Here is an 18583-nt window from a genome sequence, read left to right as displayed (position 1 = left end):
TTATCATGAATAAAACCACAGTAGCTGTGTCTGGTCTAAATATACATCTTTCATTTTAACAATACACATTAGATGGGCAACAATCTTTTTATATTAATTCCTTACATAAGAGTTGATAATTTCTAAAATACTGAGCTTATATCTTGCTCTGATGCTTGAATTGTTTAGTTTTTAAATAATTCTTGACAGTGTTGGTGATATTTCATTAAATTTTTAAACAATCAATAGCAAATTTAGACAGTAAATGGCTTTAAATAAGAAAACGTACCAATTCTGACAAAACCATCACGTTCTCGCTGCAAGAATTTTTTTTTAAACATTGTGTATTCAGTTCGTATTGTGCTTTTCTTTTGCTTCGTAAAACAATTAAATAATTTTAAATCCTGTTTCATTTTTTTCTTTGTACATGTGAATGAGTGTGGAGGCTCAGGAGTTCATGCAGTTCACCAAGGAATATTCCCTCGCTGTTTTTCAAAATCCAGCAGATCTTTACCTTGTGCCGGGGCGACAGAGCAGGTCTCAGCTTGTTTAACGTTCTGCCTCCCCCAGGGTATTGTGCGCCAACACACAGAGTTATTAATGTATCACCTTCTGCAGAATCAGAACCTGGGAACTTTATGCATTCGCTGGAGAAAAAAAAAAAAAAAAAAAACCGTCTTTTTTTCCCAATTTTGCAGATTTACACAAAGCATCGATTACCCCTTTTAATTCGAAGGCAGTCGGCTGCAGCTTGAGAAATGAAGACAAACACTCTTCAGTAAGAAAACTGCATTTATCTTTCTGCCATGTGTTACTAAACAGTTAATATCCTGTTGCAGAACAGCTGCAAAAACATCCCAAGGAAAAAAAAAAAAAAAAAGTACGTTCCGTGCTGCTCGTTACCAAACAAACAAAAATATTAAAAGCAACAAGCTGTTCATTTCCTCGCTCCTATGTTGATGGTTTTTTTCCTCTCAGCTTTTGCACAACAATAAAACAGATTTTTAATATAAATGCAAGCCTATAAAACTTCAAACTGCTACTGAGGTATAATTTAAGAGCATCATATTGCTGTGAATAATCTTCAGAATATTTAGTGAGATTATTGATGTCATGTTTCCATACATTTAGAAACATAACATTAAAAAAAAAAAAGGTACAAAACTGCAATGATAAATTCATGAAACCCTGTTAATTCTGTACAAAATGAGTCCTGAGGATAATTTCAGTAAACATTAAATAAAAGACTGAAAAGATGTTCTCTTGAAAATCATAGTCTTAAAAAAAAGCGCATTTACAAAATAAGCACCGTGTTGTTTTCATTAGCAGCCCTGGTGTGAGTGACAGATGATATTTAGGAGCCACAGGCCAGGCATTCGTCTCTGTTGGTTAAAGAGCAGACCATGGCTGCGGTGTTGCGCTCCCTGCTCTCCTCCTCCTCCTCGCTCTTCGCCAACAGACTCTCCTTGAGTTTCACCTTGTTCAGGGTGAACTGAATGGGGCTGGCTGCAGGCTTCGTTCGCAGGTAGTACATGCCAGTTTTCAGACCCTGAAGAAGAAAAATAAAGTAATTATGTAAAGAAATGCATATTGGATGCTGGTTGTGCCAGATTTTTTTTTAGACTAAAATCATCACATATTGAGAAAAGACCCGGATAAAGTCGTTTTGGTCAAACATTGAGGAGAATTTTTTTTTTAATTTCTTGCTCAGAGTACGGTATGTGTTGTGAACGACTCTTAGCTACTACTACATCGAATTTTACCTCAATATCTGTAAAAGTGGCTGATGTATAGCTGTTTTTGTGTTTTCTAAGATCAACTCTCTGTGGCGATCATCTTAAATTGAGCCGACTCTGAAAGTTAATCAGTTGTAGATGAACATCCGGTGATTACTTTCTGAACGTTTCATTAAAACTCATCGAGTGGCTCATGAGATAGTTTGCTAACAGACAAACAGGCATAGAAAGCAGCAAAAACTTACCAACTTCCAGCCGTAGAAGTGCATGCTGGTGAGTTTGCTGTAATTTGGCTCAGCGATGTGAATGTTCAGAGACTGGCTCTGGTCGATGTAAGCGCCACGATCTGCTGCCATCTTGAGGACAGTTTTCTGAGAGATTTCCCACACGGTTTTATACAGCTGCTTCAGATCGTCGGGGATCTGCTCAATGTCCTGAGGGATGGCGTATTATAAAACATTTAATCATCCCCCCACAAAGGTAAAAGCATTTGATGTAACAGAAGCATTCGGAGCAGGGATGCTGAGTATTTGTTACCTGGATGGAGCCGTTCTGAGCAATCAGCTGGTTCTTCATGTCCTCATTCCACAGTCCTCTTTCTGTGAGGTCCTTCAGCAGGTGAGGGTTCACTATCTGTAGGATGAGCAGGAGGGAAACAAACAAAAACACAACTTTTTCCTTTAGAATCACATAACTTTGTACAACCACAATTCTGAAAAAGTTGGGATGCTGTAAAATAAAACAAAATTCAATGACTTGCAAATCCTGTAAACCCACATTTTATTCACAATGGAACACAGTGAATGTATCAAATGTTGAAACTAAGAAACTGTATCATGTTTAAAAGGAAAACTACAGTAATTTTGAATTTTGTGGCAGCAACACATCTCAAAAACGTCAGAACGAGGCCACGTTTACCTCTGTGAAGCACCCCTGCTTCTTTTAACAGCAGTCTGTAAACATCTAGGAGCTGAGAGCAGCTGCTGGAGGTTTTGGAGGGAATGTTGTCCCATTCTGGTCTGATGGAGGATTCTAGCTGTTCTACAGTCCTGGGTCTGCTTTGCAGGACTTTTTGCTGGATGGGACCATAGGTTGATTTAAAAACAATAAGAAAATATATACTTTTCTGCATCAATGGTCTTTTCAGATGTGTAAGCTGCCCAATACCATCTGAACCAATGCACCCCCAGACCATCAGAGAGGCAGACTTTTGAACTGTGTGCTGATAACAGGCTGGATAGTCCCTCTCCTCTTTAGTATGAAGGACGCATCTGTGGTTCCCAAAAGTTATTTCAATTTATCCAACTACGGAACAGTTTTCCACTTTGTCTCAATCCATTTTAAATGAGCTTTGGTCCAGAGAAGATGGCAGCATTTCTGGATGTTGTTCACAAATGAATTCTTCCTTGCATGATAGAGCTTTAACCAGCATTTGTGACACAGTGAACTGTGATTACAGACAATTTGTAGGAGTGCTCCTGAGCCCATTCAGTGATATTTAGAACAGAATCAGAGCTGATTTTAATGTTTTTAATAGTTACAAAGTGCTCCTCCAGCTGTTTCCCCATTCTTAACATTTACTTCCATAGCCTATGTTGCCGCTGTCCCAACTTAATTGAGATGTGTTGCTGCCATAAAATTCTAAATTACCTTATTTTTCCCTTAAAAATTGTAGTTTCTCAGTTTAAACATTTGGGTTAGGGTTAGGGTCATTACATTCTGTTTTTATTTACATTTCACACAACATCCCATCACTGCACTACTGTTCTGACCTGAAACTCTCCTGAGAGCACCCTGCGAGTGTAGATGTTGCTTGTGTACGCCTCGATCGACTCATTGTTGCCCAGGATCTGAGCTGTGGAGGCTGTGGGCATCGGGGCTAACAGCAGACTGTTCCTCACACCGTGCCTGAGGACACAGAGACAGGGACACGCTAATAAGGACATACTGCATATGTGAGGACAAGGCCAAGACAAACATTCAGGTGCACTTACTTGGCAATTTTCTCCTTCAGTGCCTTCCAGTCCCACATATCTGTTGGGGTTTTACCCCACATGTCGTACTGAAGGATCTGGAAAACAAATCGCCGGGTTCAGCACATATGAACCTGAATATGTCAGTCTGTCTCCTAGGACGGATTTGAGACGCATCTGAAAAGTACTCACTCCCTTGCTGACGGGACAGCCAGCGTAGGTTTCATAGGTGCCGACTTCTGCAGCCAGCTCACAGCTGGCCTCCAGAGCAGCGTAGTAGATGGTCTCAAAGATCTGAATGTTGAGCAACTGGGCTTCCGGGCTTTCAAATGGATAACGCATCAGGATAAAAGCATCAGCCAGACCCTGGACGCCGATTCCAATTGGCCGGTGGCGCTTGTTAGACCTTTCAGCCTCAAAAAAAAAAAAAACAGAACGAATGGGACACATATTTAAAAAAACAAATAAGCTGCAAGGTTGATGAAGAGGAAGCACAAAACAACTCATACCTCGGGTACTGGGTAATAATTGATGTTGATAATCTTGTTTAGGTTCTTGACGATGACTTTGGTAACAGATGCAAGCTTTTTGAAGTCAAAGGTCTTTTCTGAGGTGACATACATGTTGAGGGCAATGGATGCCAGGTTACACACTGCAATCTGAGTTAAAGACAGAACAAACCCAGATTCATACGTTACCAAAGCAGAACAGTCAGTTATCTTAATATTATTGGAACAAAAAGCTGAATCTTCTGCCTCCTACCTCATCTTCACTTGTGTACTCTACAACTTCCGTGCACAGATTGCTGGATTTGATGGTGCCCAGGTTTTGCTGGTTGCTCTTCCTGTTGCAGGCGTCCTTGTAGAGCATGTATGGTGTCCCCGTTTCTGTCTGCGACTCGATGATGGCGTACCACAGCTGCTGAGCCTTCACCATCCGCCTGGCCCTGCCCTCCTTCTCGTACCTAAACACCAACAGGGTCACAGTGACAGGTTAGCACAGATAAATATGCTGTTAGTTCAAAAAAAGTAGTCTCGAAGAGGATCTTTACCGAGTGTAGAGCTCCTCGAACTCCTCCCCCCAGCACTCATCCAACCCTGGACATTCGTCTGGACACATCAGAGACCAGTCCTACAAGGACATCAGAGGAATGAGCGTCTCTACTCAAGATTCAGCAAACCGTGCACGAGTTGTCCTCTAATATTCACCTGATTGCTTTCCACTCGTTTCATGAAGAGATCTGGGATCCACAAGGCAAAGAACAGATCTCTGGCCCTCTGCTCTTCTTTGCCCGTGTTCCTCTTCAGTTCCAAAAATTCAAACACGTCCGAATGCCACGGCTCCAGGTACATAGCAAACGCCCCGGGCCTCTAAACACAGTGACACATGGGATTGAAGTAAAAAAATAAAAAAAAAAGTCAGGTAGCTGTTTTGTTGGTGTAGAAAAAAAAAATTAAAAAACAAAAACAACTGGACTCTGTTTTAGTCTCACATTCTCTCCTTTCTGAACTGAGAAAACTCCCCGGATGAGAAGCGAACATCTTCAACTACAGAATAGAAGCAAGTTCTTTAAAAAAAAAATTTTTAAACCTTTTTTTTTTTTTTTAAGCAGCTGCTTTGCATCATTATTTTTGGGTACATTTTAAGTGGCTCCCATCCTCACCTTGTTGCCACCCTGATCCACATAACGTGCCGTGTTGTTGTAAACTCGCAGCATTGGAACCAGTCCGTTAGAGACGCCATTAGTCTGAAAGACAAACAAACATTTGTGGTTATAATTGCTGAATCACACTATTAAAGCCATTTTTCTGTTGGTAGTAAGTTAATTTACTTATATATATTTTTTTAAATGTAAGGAAAATCTTTTTGATATTCGCTTGATTTTTTTCCGAACATTGTAAATTTTTACCCACCCCAGCGATGTAGCTGCCTGTAGCCCTGATGCTGCTGACTGCTACTCCAATGCCTCCAGCGGATTTGGAGATGAGCGCACACTGCTTCAGCGTGTCATAAATCCCCTCGATGCTGTCATCCTTCATGGACAGCAAAAAACAACTGCAAAGATTCAAGCTGATTAGACTGGCAGGGCGGTATTTAAGTTTATTTTCTTTTTCCAGACTAAACCACAAAACTCAGCATTTTATTTTATTTCTTTTTCTTTTCACCTGGACAGCTGAGGTCTGTTGGTGCCTGCGTTGAACAGTGTGGGGGAGGCGTGGGTGAACCACTTCTCTGACAGCAAATTGTAGGTCTCAATAGCTGCATCAATGTCTCTTTTATGAATCCCGACTGACACTCTCATCAGCATGTGCTGGGGTCTCTCAGCAACTACAACAAAAAGTTAATTATATACATATTTAACAAGTAGGAATCTAAAAAAAAAAAAAAACAATTCAAGTTTGCACTGATAAATGTACTTTAAGAAAGCTTACCTTTGCCCTTGATCTTCAACAAATATGACCGCTCGAGAGTCTGTAAGAAGAAAAAGATAAATTAGGTTGATAATCCTTACTTCTGCCTGAAAGGACAGTGAAACAAAAAAGTTACCTTAAAGCCAAAGAAGTTGTAAGAAAAGTCTCTGTCGTAAATGATGGCCGAGTTGAGGCGCTGCAGGGAACAGAAGGTGTGACCTTACAACCTGCCAAACTTTATGTAAGTGACATAAAAATATAACAACATATTGTCAAATGTGACTTACAGCTTTGTTTTCAAGGACGATGTCGAGTGTCTCCTTGCAGATCATAGGCGAGTGGCGTTTATTCAAGGGGTTGACGTAGTGGTACAAGTCTTCCATCACATCTTTGCGAGGAGAAAAGACGGAAAAGTTTGTCGTAAGGGCAAAAGACAATAGAGGCATGTTAGAGGTGAGCAAAACGAAGGCTTACCGCTGAATACTTTCTTGGTCTCTTTGTGCAGGTTGGACACGGCGATCCGAGCAGCCAGGATGGCGTAGTCTGGATGTTTGGTGGTGAGGGTGGCAGCGGTCTCTGCAGCCAGAGTGTCCAGCTCCACGGTGGTGACTCCACTGTACAGACCCTGGATCACCTTCATGGTGATCTGGGCCTGATCCAACACAGAAGGACAGAAGGTGAACACAGCTGTTTAATGACCTCACGTTTCTGTATTTCTCTCTTTAGTTCAGCGGTGGTTTGAACCTACAGGGTCCACGAAGTCGGCGTTGAGTCCATAGCAGAGCTTCTGGATGCGAGATGTGATTTTATCAAAACTAACTGCCTCGTGGCGCCCATCTGAAAAAACAAACAAAAAAGGCATAAATTTTACTTCCTTTAGAGTAGTTTTGATGAGTTCATTGATATACAGTGAGAAAAACATATGATCCCCTGATGATTTTGTACACTTGAAAAGAATTAAGCCGACTATTTTTTAATGGTTTAAAGACGAGACAAAAAAAAAAACAACTTACACACATTCTGTTTTTCTGCATGCTCTTTTTTAATTTCAGAGTCAAATATTCAAATTTTTCATCAGTTTCTTTTTTGTCTAACTGATTTGATGGATTGTGATAAAGCAAATTACTAAAAAAAATAAATGAAAAAGCTGTTAATGAAGAGTAATGCATAAAAAAATAAATGCAAATGTGTCTTTTTAAAATTGATCTCTTTTTCTTTAGGTTATGCATGTTCTAAAGTCTACATAAATGTCACTGGGAAAATAATTTGTATTTCTAAAAAAAAAAAAAAATCTGACATGATACATAATAAAAGCAAAGTTAATTTATATGTTTTTTTATAAATATTGATTAGCCCTTGGCTTGAACTAAGTTTTTTTAAATTTTGTGACAGAGTTTGTGATGTGGGAGGAAACCCTCAGCTCACCTGTTTAACTTGTTATATTGCCCCAACAAAAGGAACACACCTAATTCCAGTTTTCCAGTGCAAAATGATGACTAACACTTAACACAGAAATACTTTTTTTCCAATGCATTTTCTTTGCAAGACACTGAAACCAGTCGAAAAGTACAAAAGCACAAATTTTCATTTAATGTCTGCAAAGACGCTTTTCATTTTTAATTAAAAAGCCTAAACTTTCAATCAATAAAGAAAAGTTATTGTCTTTGTTCTGTTTTAATGATGACACCAGGACACAAAAAAACAACTTTTATCTCGACTTTAACGCAAATAAAACCAAGTATAACAACATGAGATACATATTTGCAGTACAAACAAAAACATATAAACTTTAAGTCGATTTTCAGGCGTGCAGAACAGCACATCTCCTGAAAAAGGACTTATTTGACAAAAAAAACAATAACAATTAACTACAATACCTCGCTTTATCACGTGCATGTTGATGACGAAACGGTTGTGTTTGTCAGATAGGAGACTAAAAATAAACAAAAAACTACCGCGCTGAAATTAATTGTAAAAGCGAATAACCTGAACTGCTACACAGACTCAAACCTCTTCGCGCCGAAAGGAGCGAACCCAGCTACAGCCAATCAGAGAAGACGTTAGGAACTTGTCAACCAATCACAATCAGAGCACGCCCTTCTTCAACTTACGCTATCGGATTACAGGAAGGGAAGGAAGTTGGCGCGTTTTTGTTTCTTTGTTATAGCAGCTGGTCTCATATGACCTTCATGTAGATACTGAATGGACTCCTTCAACGACATAAAGAACTCTGCAAACGTTTTAAACCAGGAGTGATTTATTTCCAAGCAAACTGACTGAAATTCTTATTTGTTTTAAGTAGTTTTGATCAGTAGTTCTTTAGGCTTTCTGAGGGTTTATCTAGGATTTATTTATTGTATATTTTGGCTGTCTATTCAGTCTATCTGTCCATTCCTTGCTCCTGACCATGAATGACAGCATGTTTTATTTTATAGTGTGTGAGTTTGAAGATGAGAAAAGTGGACAAGAGGAGGACAAAAGAAAATAGTGTCACGTATTAAAAAAGTATATCTATCTATCTAGATGTGTCCAATCCTGGTCCTCGAGAGCCACTATCCTGCATGTTTTACTTGTTTCTCTGCTCCAACACACATGATTTGAATTAAAGGGTGATCAACAGGCTTCTGCAGGACATGAAAAGGTAATTTAACCACTGAATCAGGTGCGTTGGAGCAGGGAAACAAGTAAAACATGCAGGATAGTGGCCCTCGAGGACCAGGATTGGACACCCCTGATCTAAACGTCTAAAAAATGAGAGGAAAAAATCCAGCAGACGCAGGATCTGAGAGATGCATCATCCTATAGCCTATAGTTCTCAAACTGTGGTACAATGTTCCTTTAGTTCTCTGAAGAAGTTATAGCAACTTACACATTAAATAACAAGCTCATTCACTGTCAAACGTTAGACTGTGATGTAAAGCTAAAAAAGCAGAGATAGCAAAAAAGTAGAATGGTTCAAGCACATTGCAATCTTGGCTCCAAATGTAAATATTTGAAACAAAAGGACAGTGAAGAAAAAATTGAGAACCCATGTAAAAATTGGAGTGGATGATGGTTAATTGGTCTTAATTAAACAGCACCAGTGAGGTCTCTATAGGAGGTGTTAGAAACAAAAGGTGCGAATCATAAAATTTGATTAGTTTGTTTTACATTTGTAATCAGTTGTTGTGAGGCAGAGGAAGAGTCAAGACAATGTCCTGTATCTGTTCTCAGAAATAAATTCACAGACCAGGGTTTTCTTGCCAGTTTGCTTGTTTATTATGTCAGATGAACATAAGTGTGCTGTTTGTTCATGTGAGTCATAATTTTGGTACTTGGAGAACTTAAGGTGATACTAGTAAAAAAATTGTTGAAAACCTGATCTATATGCCACATTTTCAGCTAATAGCTCTTTACAAATGACCTTGTTGGTGCTAAATGGCTATTTTATGTCAAGCTGTGTTATCTTTGGTATTTTCATTGATTCGGCTAAAGAAATTGGAATAAATCATATCTCCGTGTCAGACTGCTAGTAATAAAATGCCTAAAGATCCAGTTTTAGATTTGGTTCTTTGCCAAGTTGTCTGTTATGTGTTGACACAACGCTGATCATCCCTGCAGTTTGGGAGCCTTATACCCGAATGATTCATAGGTCAGAGTAAGATTCTTAACAAACAATAAATGGTCTGTAAATGATCAGGTATTGGACTGAAAATGAGTGAAAAAGCAGCCAAAGGCCAAAGTAACATTTTTTAAAAAAAACCTTTCAGAGAGCTTGAAATAATATTTCTTAAGACCACTTTAAATATAGCAAAGCCTGGCTTCTTGGCAGTAAAACTAAAGAAATGAAGGATGACTCAAGACTTTAGCACAGTATATGTAGTCCTAATTTATAAAAGCATCTTGAATAACTTTCACAACAACTGCTGGCAAGCTTGCAAAATATTCTTATGGACTCTAATAAAGACACTTCCCTTCACAACTCTATGTCATAAAATAGCAAAATTGAAGATTAAATAGCTAACATGTACACAAAACATAAGGTCCCAAACTGGGGAGAATGAAGGGGAAATAAAAGCTGTTGTCAAAAACAATCTACCTATTTATCCGACTTTTATTTTGAAGCCCTATTGAACGTTACAACACCGGAAGTGACCCTCCTAAGCTTTCCTGCTAATGCTAATGGCCCACGAAACGATAAAGTAGCACTCCGAAGATGGCCGGGGTGTTTGAGGTGGAGGTTAACGGTGTGGAGCACGACCATGGACTGGAGCATCAAAATGAAGCCGACCAGGTGCGAGTAATACCCCACCCCGAAAGTGACCAATAAAATAGATAGTAGTAGGTCAAATTGGGGAGTCCAGGTTAGCTGCTGCTAACGGGTTTAGCCCACCATAAGCAGCTACCTACCGGCAAATTTAGCACCCATTACCAAGCACTGTTGTTCAGGAAAAGCGCATTTCTTACGAAATTGACTATGAAATTCAGTCCAAATGAAAGTCCAAATGAAAACCCATTCATAGCATTGCTAATGGTTGTCGTCAGATGCTATTTTTCAGTCAAAGTTACTCGGGTGTTCATTTTTACCTCGCATAACTTCTAATAGCGAGTTTGTTTCTCCTCCGACACGTTAACAAATGGCCAATAATTTAGTTTATTAATTTTAAGTAAAGCTGATGTGGCTGACGGGGTTCAAAGGTTAAAGTTATCAGAGTCAGAGGAAGTAATTGTAGCACTTCCTGTAGAATTTCAGTTTTCTAGTCCATTCAATGGAACAGCGGCGCAGTGGTTGGAGCTGTCGCCTCCCAGCAAGAAGGTCTGAAGGTTCGCCTCCCGGCCTGGGGCCTTTCTGGGTGGAGTTTACATGTTCTCCATGTTCTCACTTTGGTTTCCTCCGGTTTCCTACCACAGACCAAAACACATGCATGTTATGTTCATTGGTAACTCTAAAATTGTCCCTAGGTGTGTGTCAAAGAGTGAATGGTTGTATGTCTCTGTGTGTCCCTGTGAAGGACTTGCGAAAGAAAATGGATGGATGGTCCATCCTAAATGATCCCAACATGCCTAAGAGTTAGAGGTGATGTTTTCAACACAATAAGGTCCTATTAGACCAGTATTAAAATCTGTCATCCTCTCAGGTGTAATGTGTTTTAATCTGATGAGTTATATTCTATTAATATTAAATTGTGTTTAAATGGCCTCATGTCAGCAGTCGTCAGGGTTTGGTAGATTGTCAAAATGTACTCCACACATAGCATGAAATATGATTTAGGTTTCTCCTGAGAGGACAACCTTAAAGATTAAATTACCACAAAATACTACCTTTTATTGGCTTTTGGGAGATTAGAAGTTCACCCAACAAGAGAAACTTGCATTACTTCTTTCATCTTTTTACTTGATTCAGGGTTGCTAAACAAGCTCAGCAACCTGGGAGGAGCAACAACTGCATTTTAAAATGTTACCCATGTCTACTTTACTTAAATGAATGTACTTAAGACCTACTAAGGTTATGTTGTCATAGTATTTACATGTTACAAAATAAGTAAGTTTCATTTGATCAGTCAAAGATGTATATTTGGAACATTTCAACCCAAGAAACATCTAAAAAAAAAAAGGGTTTTGCTTTAAGTTGGATTTATGTTTGACTTTGCACTTTTACTCTCATTATTTGAAATGAAAATATGGAAATAGGCTGATCTAGTTCACTTTCTTCATGTCTTCAGCAACTGTGCAGCACTCTTTCTACACTCTTGTTGTGAAGTCCAAACAGTAACAAAAGAGGCTACTAAACTATCTTTTTGAATCTATGAATGATAAGCTTTTCACATAAGAAGCAGGATGTTTTTGCATTCGATTTCCGACCCAACAAGCCGAGCAGAGATGTCCGAGTCTCCCTGAACGACACTGGCAGAGCCAAGTGTCTCTGCCCGGGGGAGAAAATGTCTTCAACTAGGGGCAGAGCAGTCTCTGCTCTGCTAGAGAGAGACTCGTTAGAGAGCTGTCTGCCTAGGGATTGAGACCATCTGAGAGCAGCTACAAAGCAAAACACACAATGTAGCTTTACCGTACTGATACTGCTGCATTCTTCATCTTCTTCTGTAGCTTCCTGGCCTCTCATGTCATTGGTTGCTCAAGGATCCATGCAAATTATCAGTAAAACCTCACCCTGCAAGTAATCAGCCCTGATTGTCCCATCTTAAACATTGACCAGGGCTGTTTGACGAAGGAGAAATCGCAACCCAGTGGCTGATTGAGGTCACAACATATTAAAACATCATTTAGACATGTTAACAAAGTGAAACTCTTGATGTTTTTAACACAAGAGGCTGACTAATTATGTCACTTAAAACTGTTTCAACATAACAGGTAAAATTAGATACCTGTGCAAATAAAACTTTATGACAAAAGTCATAGTCATTCATAAAGACTCTATTATGTTCATGAGAAGTTCTGTTAGTCTTTTTCCCAGCTTTGGATCAAATGCTGTTGATCTTGGTGTAAATAAAGCCATATTTGATGTGAGTAGTGCATTAGATGTTCTTTAAATCATACAGAGTAAGACTGAGGGATCTGGCAGTATGAGATTATTTTGGTTGTAGAAAATGTAGAAATGGTGATAACGCAGCAGAGCGATGGGATGATTTCAATGTTATCACTGACCTTTTATATCCATATAAAGAACTCAAGATAAGTTTGACCCAGTTATAGATTATCATATTGTTTAGATTTAAAACAACTTATTGTTTTGATTTGTGTTCAGAAAAGCTGCGTTACTTTGTCTCGGATAAAAATAGGCAATGTTTCATTTTCTTTTTGTTTGATAATTTGTCTGAAGTAACTTTTTTTACTCTGCTTTTTTTATTTTAGTTTGATCTGTCCAAGCTTTCACCAGAAGAGAAATGGAGGTGAGTGTCTGCGCCTCACTTTGACAAATCTGTGCACCTCAGTGTTATACAAGATTAGCTTTATGGTCAGAATTACTGCTTTTCAAAATATAACATTTTACTGTTTCATTTAATATAGTTTCCTTCAAGAGACAAAAGTGTGCAGAACAATGTGATGTAGATTTAGGGAAACACAAACTGTATCCTGCTTTGGTGTAAATCATCATATAACGCGTCTCCTTGCTGTGTAATATTGATGTATGTTTTTTTTTTTTATCAGAATGGAGCATGCAAGAATGCACGCCAAACACCGAGGTCATGAGGCCATGCACGCAGAGATGGTACTGATCCTCATTGTCACCCTGGTTGTCGCCCAGCTCATCCTCGTTCAGTGGAAACAAAGACACCCAAAGTCTTACAACGTAATGCACAAAACACACGAGCTCTAAGTACAGATTTGGAAGTGTTACATGTACAAGTTATGTGAATTAAGTAAAAAAAAAAACGATTAATTTGTAAGGCTAGGACAAACAATGTATAGCAATGTGGAGGTAATCTGTGCTGAGACAGAATTTTTTACAATTCCTTATTTATATAGTTTTATTTTTAAATTATGTCATATAGATTGTTGTCCTTGTATTTGCATTATGTCTGATTGTGTTAACTTTCTTTTTAAGCATCATTTAATTCCCACATTTTGCTCTCTCTCAGCTGGTGACTTTGTTCCAGATGTGGATAGTTCCTCTCTACTTTACCACCAAGCTTCACTGGTGGAGGTTCCTGACCACATGGTTCATCTTCTCTGTCATCACAGCATACGTCTCCTTTCGTGCCACTCGCAAGCCGCTGTCCTGCACCACGCCGAGGTAAACCGGTTCTTTGCAGCTTTAAAGATCACATCCATATTGAAACAAACTGAATGTAATATTTTCACAAGTTGGTCCATCTCATCTGTGTAGTTTTGATGCCATGGCTAATCAGTGTGGTGTTATATATTGTGCAATTAACGATTTCTGTCTTTCTGTAAGTGTGGAGAGAACCTGTGATTCAACATTTTTGACTAGGTCAAACATCCTCCATATGTTTTTGTGTCTGTAGGTTGGTGTACAAGTGGTTCCTCCTTCTGTACAAGATCAGCTATGCCACAGGAATTATTGGCTACAGCGTTGTCATGTTTACACTTTTTGGTATTAACCTAATATTCAGGTATGTGCTATTTCACCTTAATTTAAATATTCAAAAATGTCAAGTAGATATTAAACTGCTGACAGTGAAGACTTCAAAGCCCAAGTCACATTTCCAGCTTCCTGTTCATTTTCACGTGTGACTCTGTGCTGGCACTAGATGATGCTGTGTTTGCATCCTTTGCGATCATTGCTCCCATCAAGCCGCATACACAAACCAAAGAAAATGCTTTCATGGCTTCCTCTATTCCAGATCGTCCTCTGACCTGTGAACGAAGCTGTCTGACACATTGTTTCATTTCCTCATGTGGAATATGTTAAAGAGCAAACGCTTACTCACTCAGAAAATAGTTTGTTACCACAGGCAAATAATTCTTTTCCCCATTATTGTAGACCGAGTTTTATCAGTTCTTACAGCTTCTCAGATGGTGGTTCGGCTGTATTATAAGAAAATTTGTGGTCACGACTTCTCTGACCACAAGTAAACTGAGGTCACAACTTGACTTTTTTATACAGATTTCAAACATTCCTTTTTCTTTCTCTCATACAAAATAAAAATAATTAGCGTTTATCTCTAGTTTGCCCTCTAATGCCTCTGCAGCATTAGTCATAGCCATGATCTGGACGCAGTGCCATCTGATTTTTCTGTGCAGGATAAAGCCGGAGGATGCGATGGACTTCGGTGTGTCGCTGCTTTTTTACGGGCTCTACTACGGCGTCCTTGGAAGGGATTTTGCTGAGATGTGTGCAGACTTTATGGCCTCCACAGTTGGAGTAAGTCGACAAACTGCAGATATTTCTGCTCATCCTTTGAATCGTTTTTGGTTTTTGACAGTTTCTTTTTTCTGTCTCAGTATTACAGTGCATCTGGGATGCCAACCAAGCACCTGTCAGACAGTATCTGTGCTGTGTGTGGCCAGCCCATTCTTGTAGATGTCAGTGAGGAAGGGATTATTGAGAACACCTACAGATTATCCTGCAACCATGTGTATCCTTTCTATTCTATAGGATGTATATGTAATACAGCTGTAATACAGGTTTGTATTAGGAAATTCAACGTGTAATATCTTGTGAGTGTTAAGAGGAATTGGAAAAGTTGACCTGACCTTTAGCCCAGACTGCTCATATGAAATTATCGTATGTGACTTCCTCATAATGCTTATCTGTTTTGTACCTTGTGAACATCATGAACCCTCATATAGGCTTGTTTACATTTAAAGGTGAAATGAAAAGTGTTTTAGCTAACATAAATCAAAAGAAAGTCATTGAAGTGGCTTGTTTTCACAGTCTCTTGTTTTTAAAAATTTACACTCATTTAAAAAAAAAAATCTAAAAAATTCCTCGGCATTTTCTCTTTGGCATTTTCTGTGGTTTTGCGTAAGTGACCGTGTGCATTATTGAGTGCCAAACACTGGAACAAGTCACTGAATAGCAAATACAGATAGTGTAGGGGTGAAAAGGTTCACACCTGGTATTAAAATATGTTCCTACATGAGAGACCACTTCCGATATTGTCTCTATGCAAACAGAACAAATCACGCTTCAGTCAGCTGAGCAACAAACGTGACATCAGCAGGTCTGCTTGTGCTTCTGTAAAATCCAAAAGGAATTCAGTCGCCTGAAATATATCATTATTTAGACCTTTCTGGATTTCACATTTACCTGGGTTCCATTTATTTACAAAAACACTTCCACAATCTGTTATCGCATGAGATCGCACGCAACATTAATATTTCTGTGTTTGCTCCAATTGATCATCTGTGGTGGCCTACAGAATTGTGTTGACTCTTAAAATTAATCCAATGTTCATGAGATATTTTTGGCTTAGAGATGCACGCAGCTCCATAACTGCCCACCTTTTATGGTTGCGGGTGGTAATTAAATCTTGTTTACATATAATGAAGGTATTATGAACACGATAATTGGATGTGCAGCTAGAACTGTTTAACTTTTGGAATTAACCCGATTCTAGATGGCTGCCACAGCTAATCATCCTTAGCAAAAACAAAAATGGCTTTAACTTTGTCAGTCTCACAGATGTAGCTGAGTCGTCCTCAGCTTGTACTCTGAGCACGAACCGACCTCTCAAAGTTGAAACTTTGGCATCCAAGGCGGCGGGTGATATGCATTTAATAAAAAAATGCTACTGTCATTTGAAATGTGGGTGTTGCAGTTTGTAACATTTACGTTATTTGGCAGAATTTCACTGTTGAATGAATTTTAAAATAATCCTTGTTTTCATTCTTTTTAATTAACCCTTATTTATTTATTAACTTGGAGGGTTTTCTAATTCCCAGTCTGCTGTGCACGTTTCTACAGAACAACAAATCACACAAAATTCAGACTGTAGAAAGCCTTGTGTGTTTTTCCATGTATCGATTTTAGTTTCTCTCTGTGCTTTTTGGTGTTGGAAGGGTGAGGTTGGGGAAAATATGTAGCTGCTTCCGTTTAGTTGAACGTCTCCAAGTCCTGCAGAACGCTCCCTTAAATCCAGCTGTGAATGTTGATGCACATTAACACAGCTTTGGTTCCAAACATATTTTAAGTTTTGAGTCTTAACTCCACGTCCAGTTTCCACGAGTTCTGCATAAGAGGATGGTGCATCGTTGGAAAGAAGCAGATGTGCCCGTACTGCAAAGAGAAGGTGGATCTGAAGAGGATGTTCAGTAATCCGTATCCTTTTTCTGTTATAATTCCAAGACGTAAACATTGAACATAATTATTTGTTCTATTTTATATTTTCAGAAATCATGCTTATTGATAAACTGCTTCCTGTATTATTATAGGTGATGGTTTATGGAGAAGGTCAAAGGGTCTTTAAACTCATTCCTAATTTGGACATGTTGACAGATAAACCAAATGTCACGAAACCTAATTATGCGGAACCATAAGAGAACAACACATTTGTTTTGTCAAAGTGGAAGTTTTAACAGCAACCTTCAGTTAAATGTTTATAAGCACCTGATTGCACACTAATAAAAAAATAGGTTGTATAAAGTTCGTTCCTTTTTTATGGATCAGCAAGAAAACCTTTCAGCTACAAGTAACAACAGATTACAGAAACTAAAAGAGGGACTTTTCCATCGTTCAGCTCGGTTTTGATTTTCCTTAAGTTTCTTTACTTCAGCTGGGAAAGGCCACATGTCATGTACGGCCAACTTTTAGACTGGCTTCGATACTTGGTGGCCTGGCAGCCCGTCATTATAGGGTTTGTCCAAGGTATCAACTACGTCCTTGGTCTGGAGTGAGCTGTGACCGACGAACATGGACAGAGATGCCAACACAAATAAGATATGCACTGGCTCAAAGGACTGTGAGCCTGAAATTAAAACTAAAAACACCAATACAAGTGTCTGTACTTTTGTAAATATTTATAGGCACGTATCTGTAATTACGGTTTCTTTGGATTTTACTAGTATTCTGATTCTGGACGTCTGTGTCAGTTTCCCACACAGCGTTCGCACCTCATTGATTTTGATTCGTGCATCTTATGGAAAAGTGAAGCGGTTCCTTAAAATGATTAGAGGTGCTTTTTACTTATTTATGTCATAAGTATCTGTCAGAGCGTAAAAGTGTCATGCTGGAGTTTGTCATATTCATGTCTGAGGAGTTGTCACTTGTGAGTCATAAATTTGAAATGGAAACCAGCGTAAATCATTGCTTCCTCAAAAACATGAACTCCGGGATGTTTTCTGTAGTCATTTGGTAACTGCTTCTTTTATTATCTCCTCTATTTAGCTTCTTTGCATTTGTTACGTATGTTGAACTTTAGGTTGCACAAGTGTGCTAACAATCGACAGCCATATCTTGTGACTGGAATCGTTGTCATTGTTGTGGAAAATCCTTCACTGGAACATGTCATACACTTGTCTTGAGGTCATTCTAAAGAAATATGTATAGTTCCCCCTACAAACTAACAAAACGGCTAAATGTTTTGACCCATAACACTTCTTGTTTCTTAGCACCTAAAGTCTTATTGATGAGTGTCACTGGGATTGGCCACAGGTTAAAAAAAACTACATAGCAACAGTAGGGGGGAAATAAGCGTTTTAAAAGAATTATTCAGGTTTTTTTGCAATTTAAAGGTAGAATAACAGTAATATAAAACATGACTGTTCTAAAGACTAACCCCAGAATCATTCAAGTAAAACATGCTAGATGATAGTTGATTTATTTTATTTTATTTTTTAAAATTGGACACAATAAAAGCGCCCCGAGGGTCAGTTTTATGGGTTGGACTCGTGTCTTTGGGCCTATTTACCAGCTCAGACAGTAACAGTACCTTGTACAATGACCTGATCAGTTTCTTTGAACTGTTTTCCATCAAGAACCTTAAATAAATGTCAACGTGGTTTAGTTTCTGTGAGGTTGTTTTATCCAAGCATTGTGCACTTCCAGCATTTAAGATCACTGAACGGCAGGAACAATCCCAAAAAG

At 38.8% G+C, this 18583-nt stretch overlaps 2 protein-coding genes across 3 annotated transcripts; one reads left to right on the top strand and one right to left on the bottom strand.

Moving 5' to 3' along the window:
• Window positions 1–753: 753 nt before the first annotated feature.
• Window positions 754–8139, bottom strand: LOC108248264 (ribonucleoside-diphosphate reductase large subunit-like). Of its 2 annotated transcripts, XM_017436926.3 has the most exons (19): window positions 7977–8139; window positions 6848–6936; window positions 6574–6751; window positions 6387–6487; window positions 6236–6295; window positions 6121–6160; window positions 5854–6016; window positions 5602–5743; window positions 5352–5435; window positions 4897–5058; window positions 4740–4819; window positions 4451–4652; window positions 4198–4347; window positions 3881–4102; window positions 3710–3786; window positions 3488–3623; window positions 2253–2348; window positions 1961–2149; window positions 754–1528 (listed from the first exon to the last, which is right to left on the bottom strand). In XM_017436926.3, exons 1-19 carry the CDS (start codon window positions 7993–7995, stop codon window positions 1334–1336), a joined length of 2385 nt encoding a protein of 794 aa, XP_017292415.1. In that variant the 5' UTR covers window positions 7996–8139; the 3' UTR covers window positions 754–1333. The 2 variants fall into 2 exon arrangements, with proteins under 2 accessions (XP_017292415.1, XP_037835142.1); XM_037979214.1 differs by lacking the exons at window positions 5352–5435; window positions 5602–5743; window positions 5854–6016; ... (4 more) ...; window positions 6848–6936; window positions 7977–8139 and adding an exon at window positions 5181–5226.
• A 2077-nt stretch (window positions 8140–10216) lies between these two features.
• On the top strand, window positions 10217–18502 carry rnf121 (ring finger protein 121). The gene is made up of 9 exons (XM_017436925.3): window positions 10217–10372; window positions 12946–12983; window positions 13243–13384; window positions 13674–13828; window positions 14061–14168; window positions 14800–14920; window positions 15001–15134; window positions 16718–16819; window positions 17274–18502. The coding sequence occupies exons 1-9, from the start codon at window positions 10295–10297 to the stop codon at window positions 17392–17394; spliced, it is 999 nt and encodes a 332-aa protein (XP_017292414.1). The 5' UTR covers window positions 10217–10294; the 3' UTR covers window positions 17395–18502.
• The last annotated feature ends 81 nt before the right edge of the window (window positions 18503–18583 follow it).

This window comes from Kryptolebias marmoratus, linkage group LG13 (genome assembly GCF_001649575.2).
Source record: "Kryptolebias marmoratus isolate JLee-2015 linkage group LG13, ASM164957v2, whole genome shotgun sequence".
NCBI lineage: Eukaryota > Metazoa > Chordata > Actinopteri > Cyprinodontiformes > Rivulidae > Kryptolebias > Kryptolebias marmoratus.
The sequence above is the reverse complement of the archived record's forward strand: the minus strand, read 5'-3'. Positions and strand labels throughout refer to the sequence as shown.

What these genes read in the sequence shown, in the direction of transcription:
- LOC108248264 (XM_017436926.3), bottom strand. An exon ending in TTCGAGGAGCTCTACACTCG is followed by an intron (nt 4,653 to 4,739) that starts GTAAAGATCCTC and finishes GTTGGTGTTTAG; the next exon opens with GTACGAGAAGGAGGGCAGGG. An exon ending in ATTATTACCCAGTACCCGAG is followed by an intron (nt 4,103 to 4,197) that starts GTATGAGTTGTT and finishes TTTTTTTTTGAG; the next exon opens with GCTGAAAGGTCTAACAAGCG.
- rnf121 (XM_017436925.3), top strand. Translation starts at nt 10,295, where the DNA reads ATGGCCGGGGTGTTTGAGGTGGAGGTTAACGGTGTGGAGCACGACCAT. An exon ending in ATCAAAATGAAGCCGACCAG is followed by an intron (nt 10,373 to 12,945) that starts GTGCGAGTAATA and finishes TTTTTATTTTAG; the next exon opens with TTTGATCTGTCCAAGCTTTC. An exon ending in GGTATTAACCTAATATTCAG is followed by an intron (nt 14,169 to 14,799) that starts GTATGTGCTATT and finishes TTTTCTGTGCAG; the next exon opens with GATAAAGCCGGAGGATGCGA.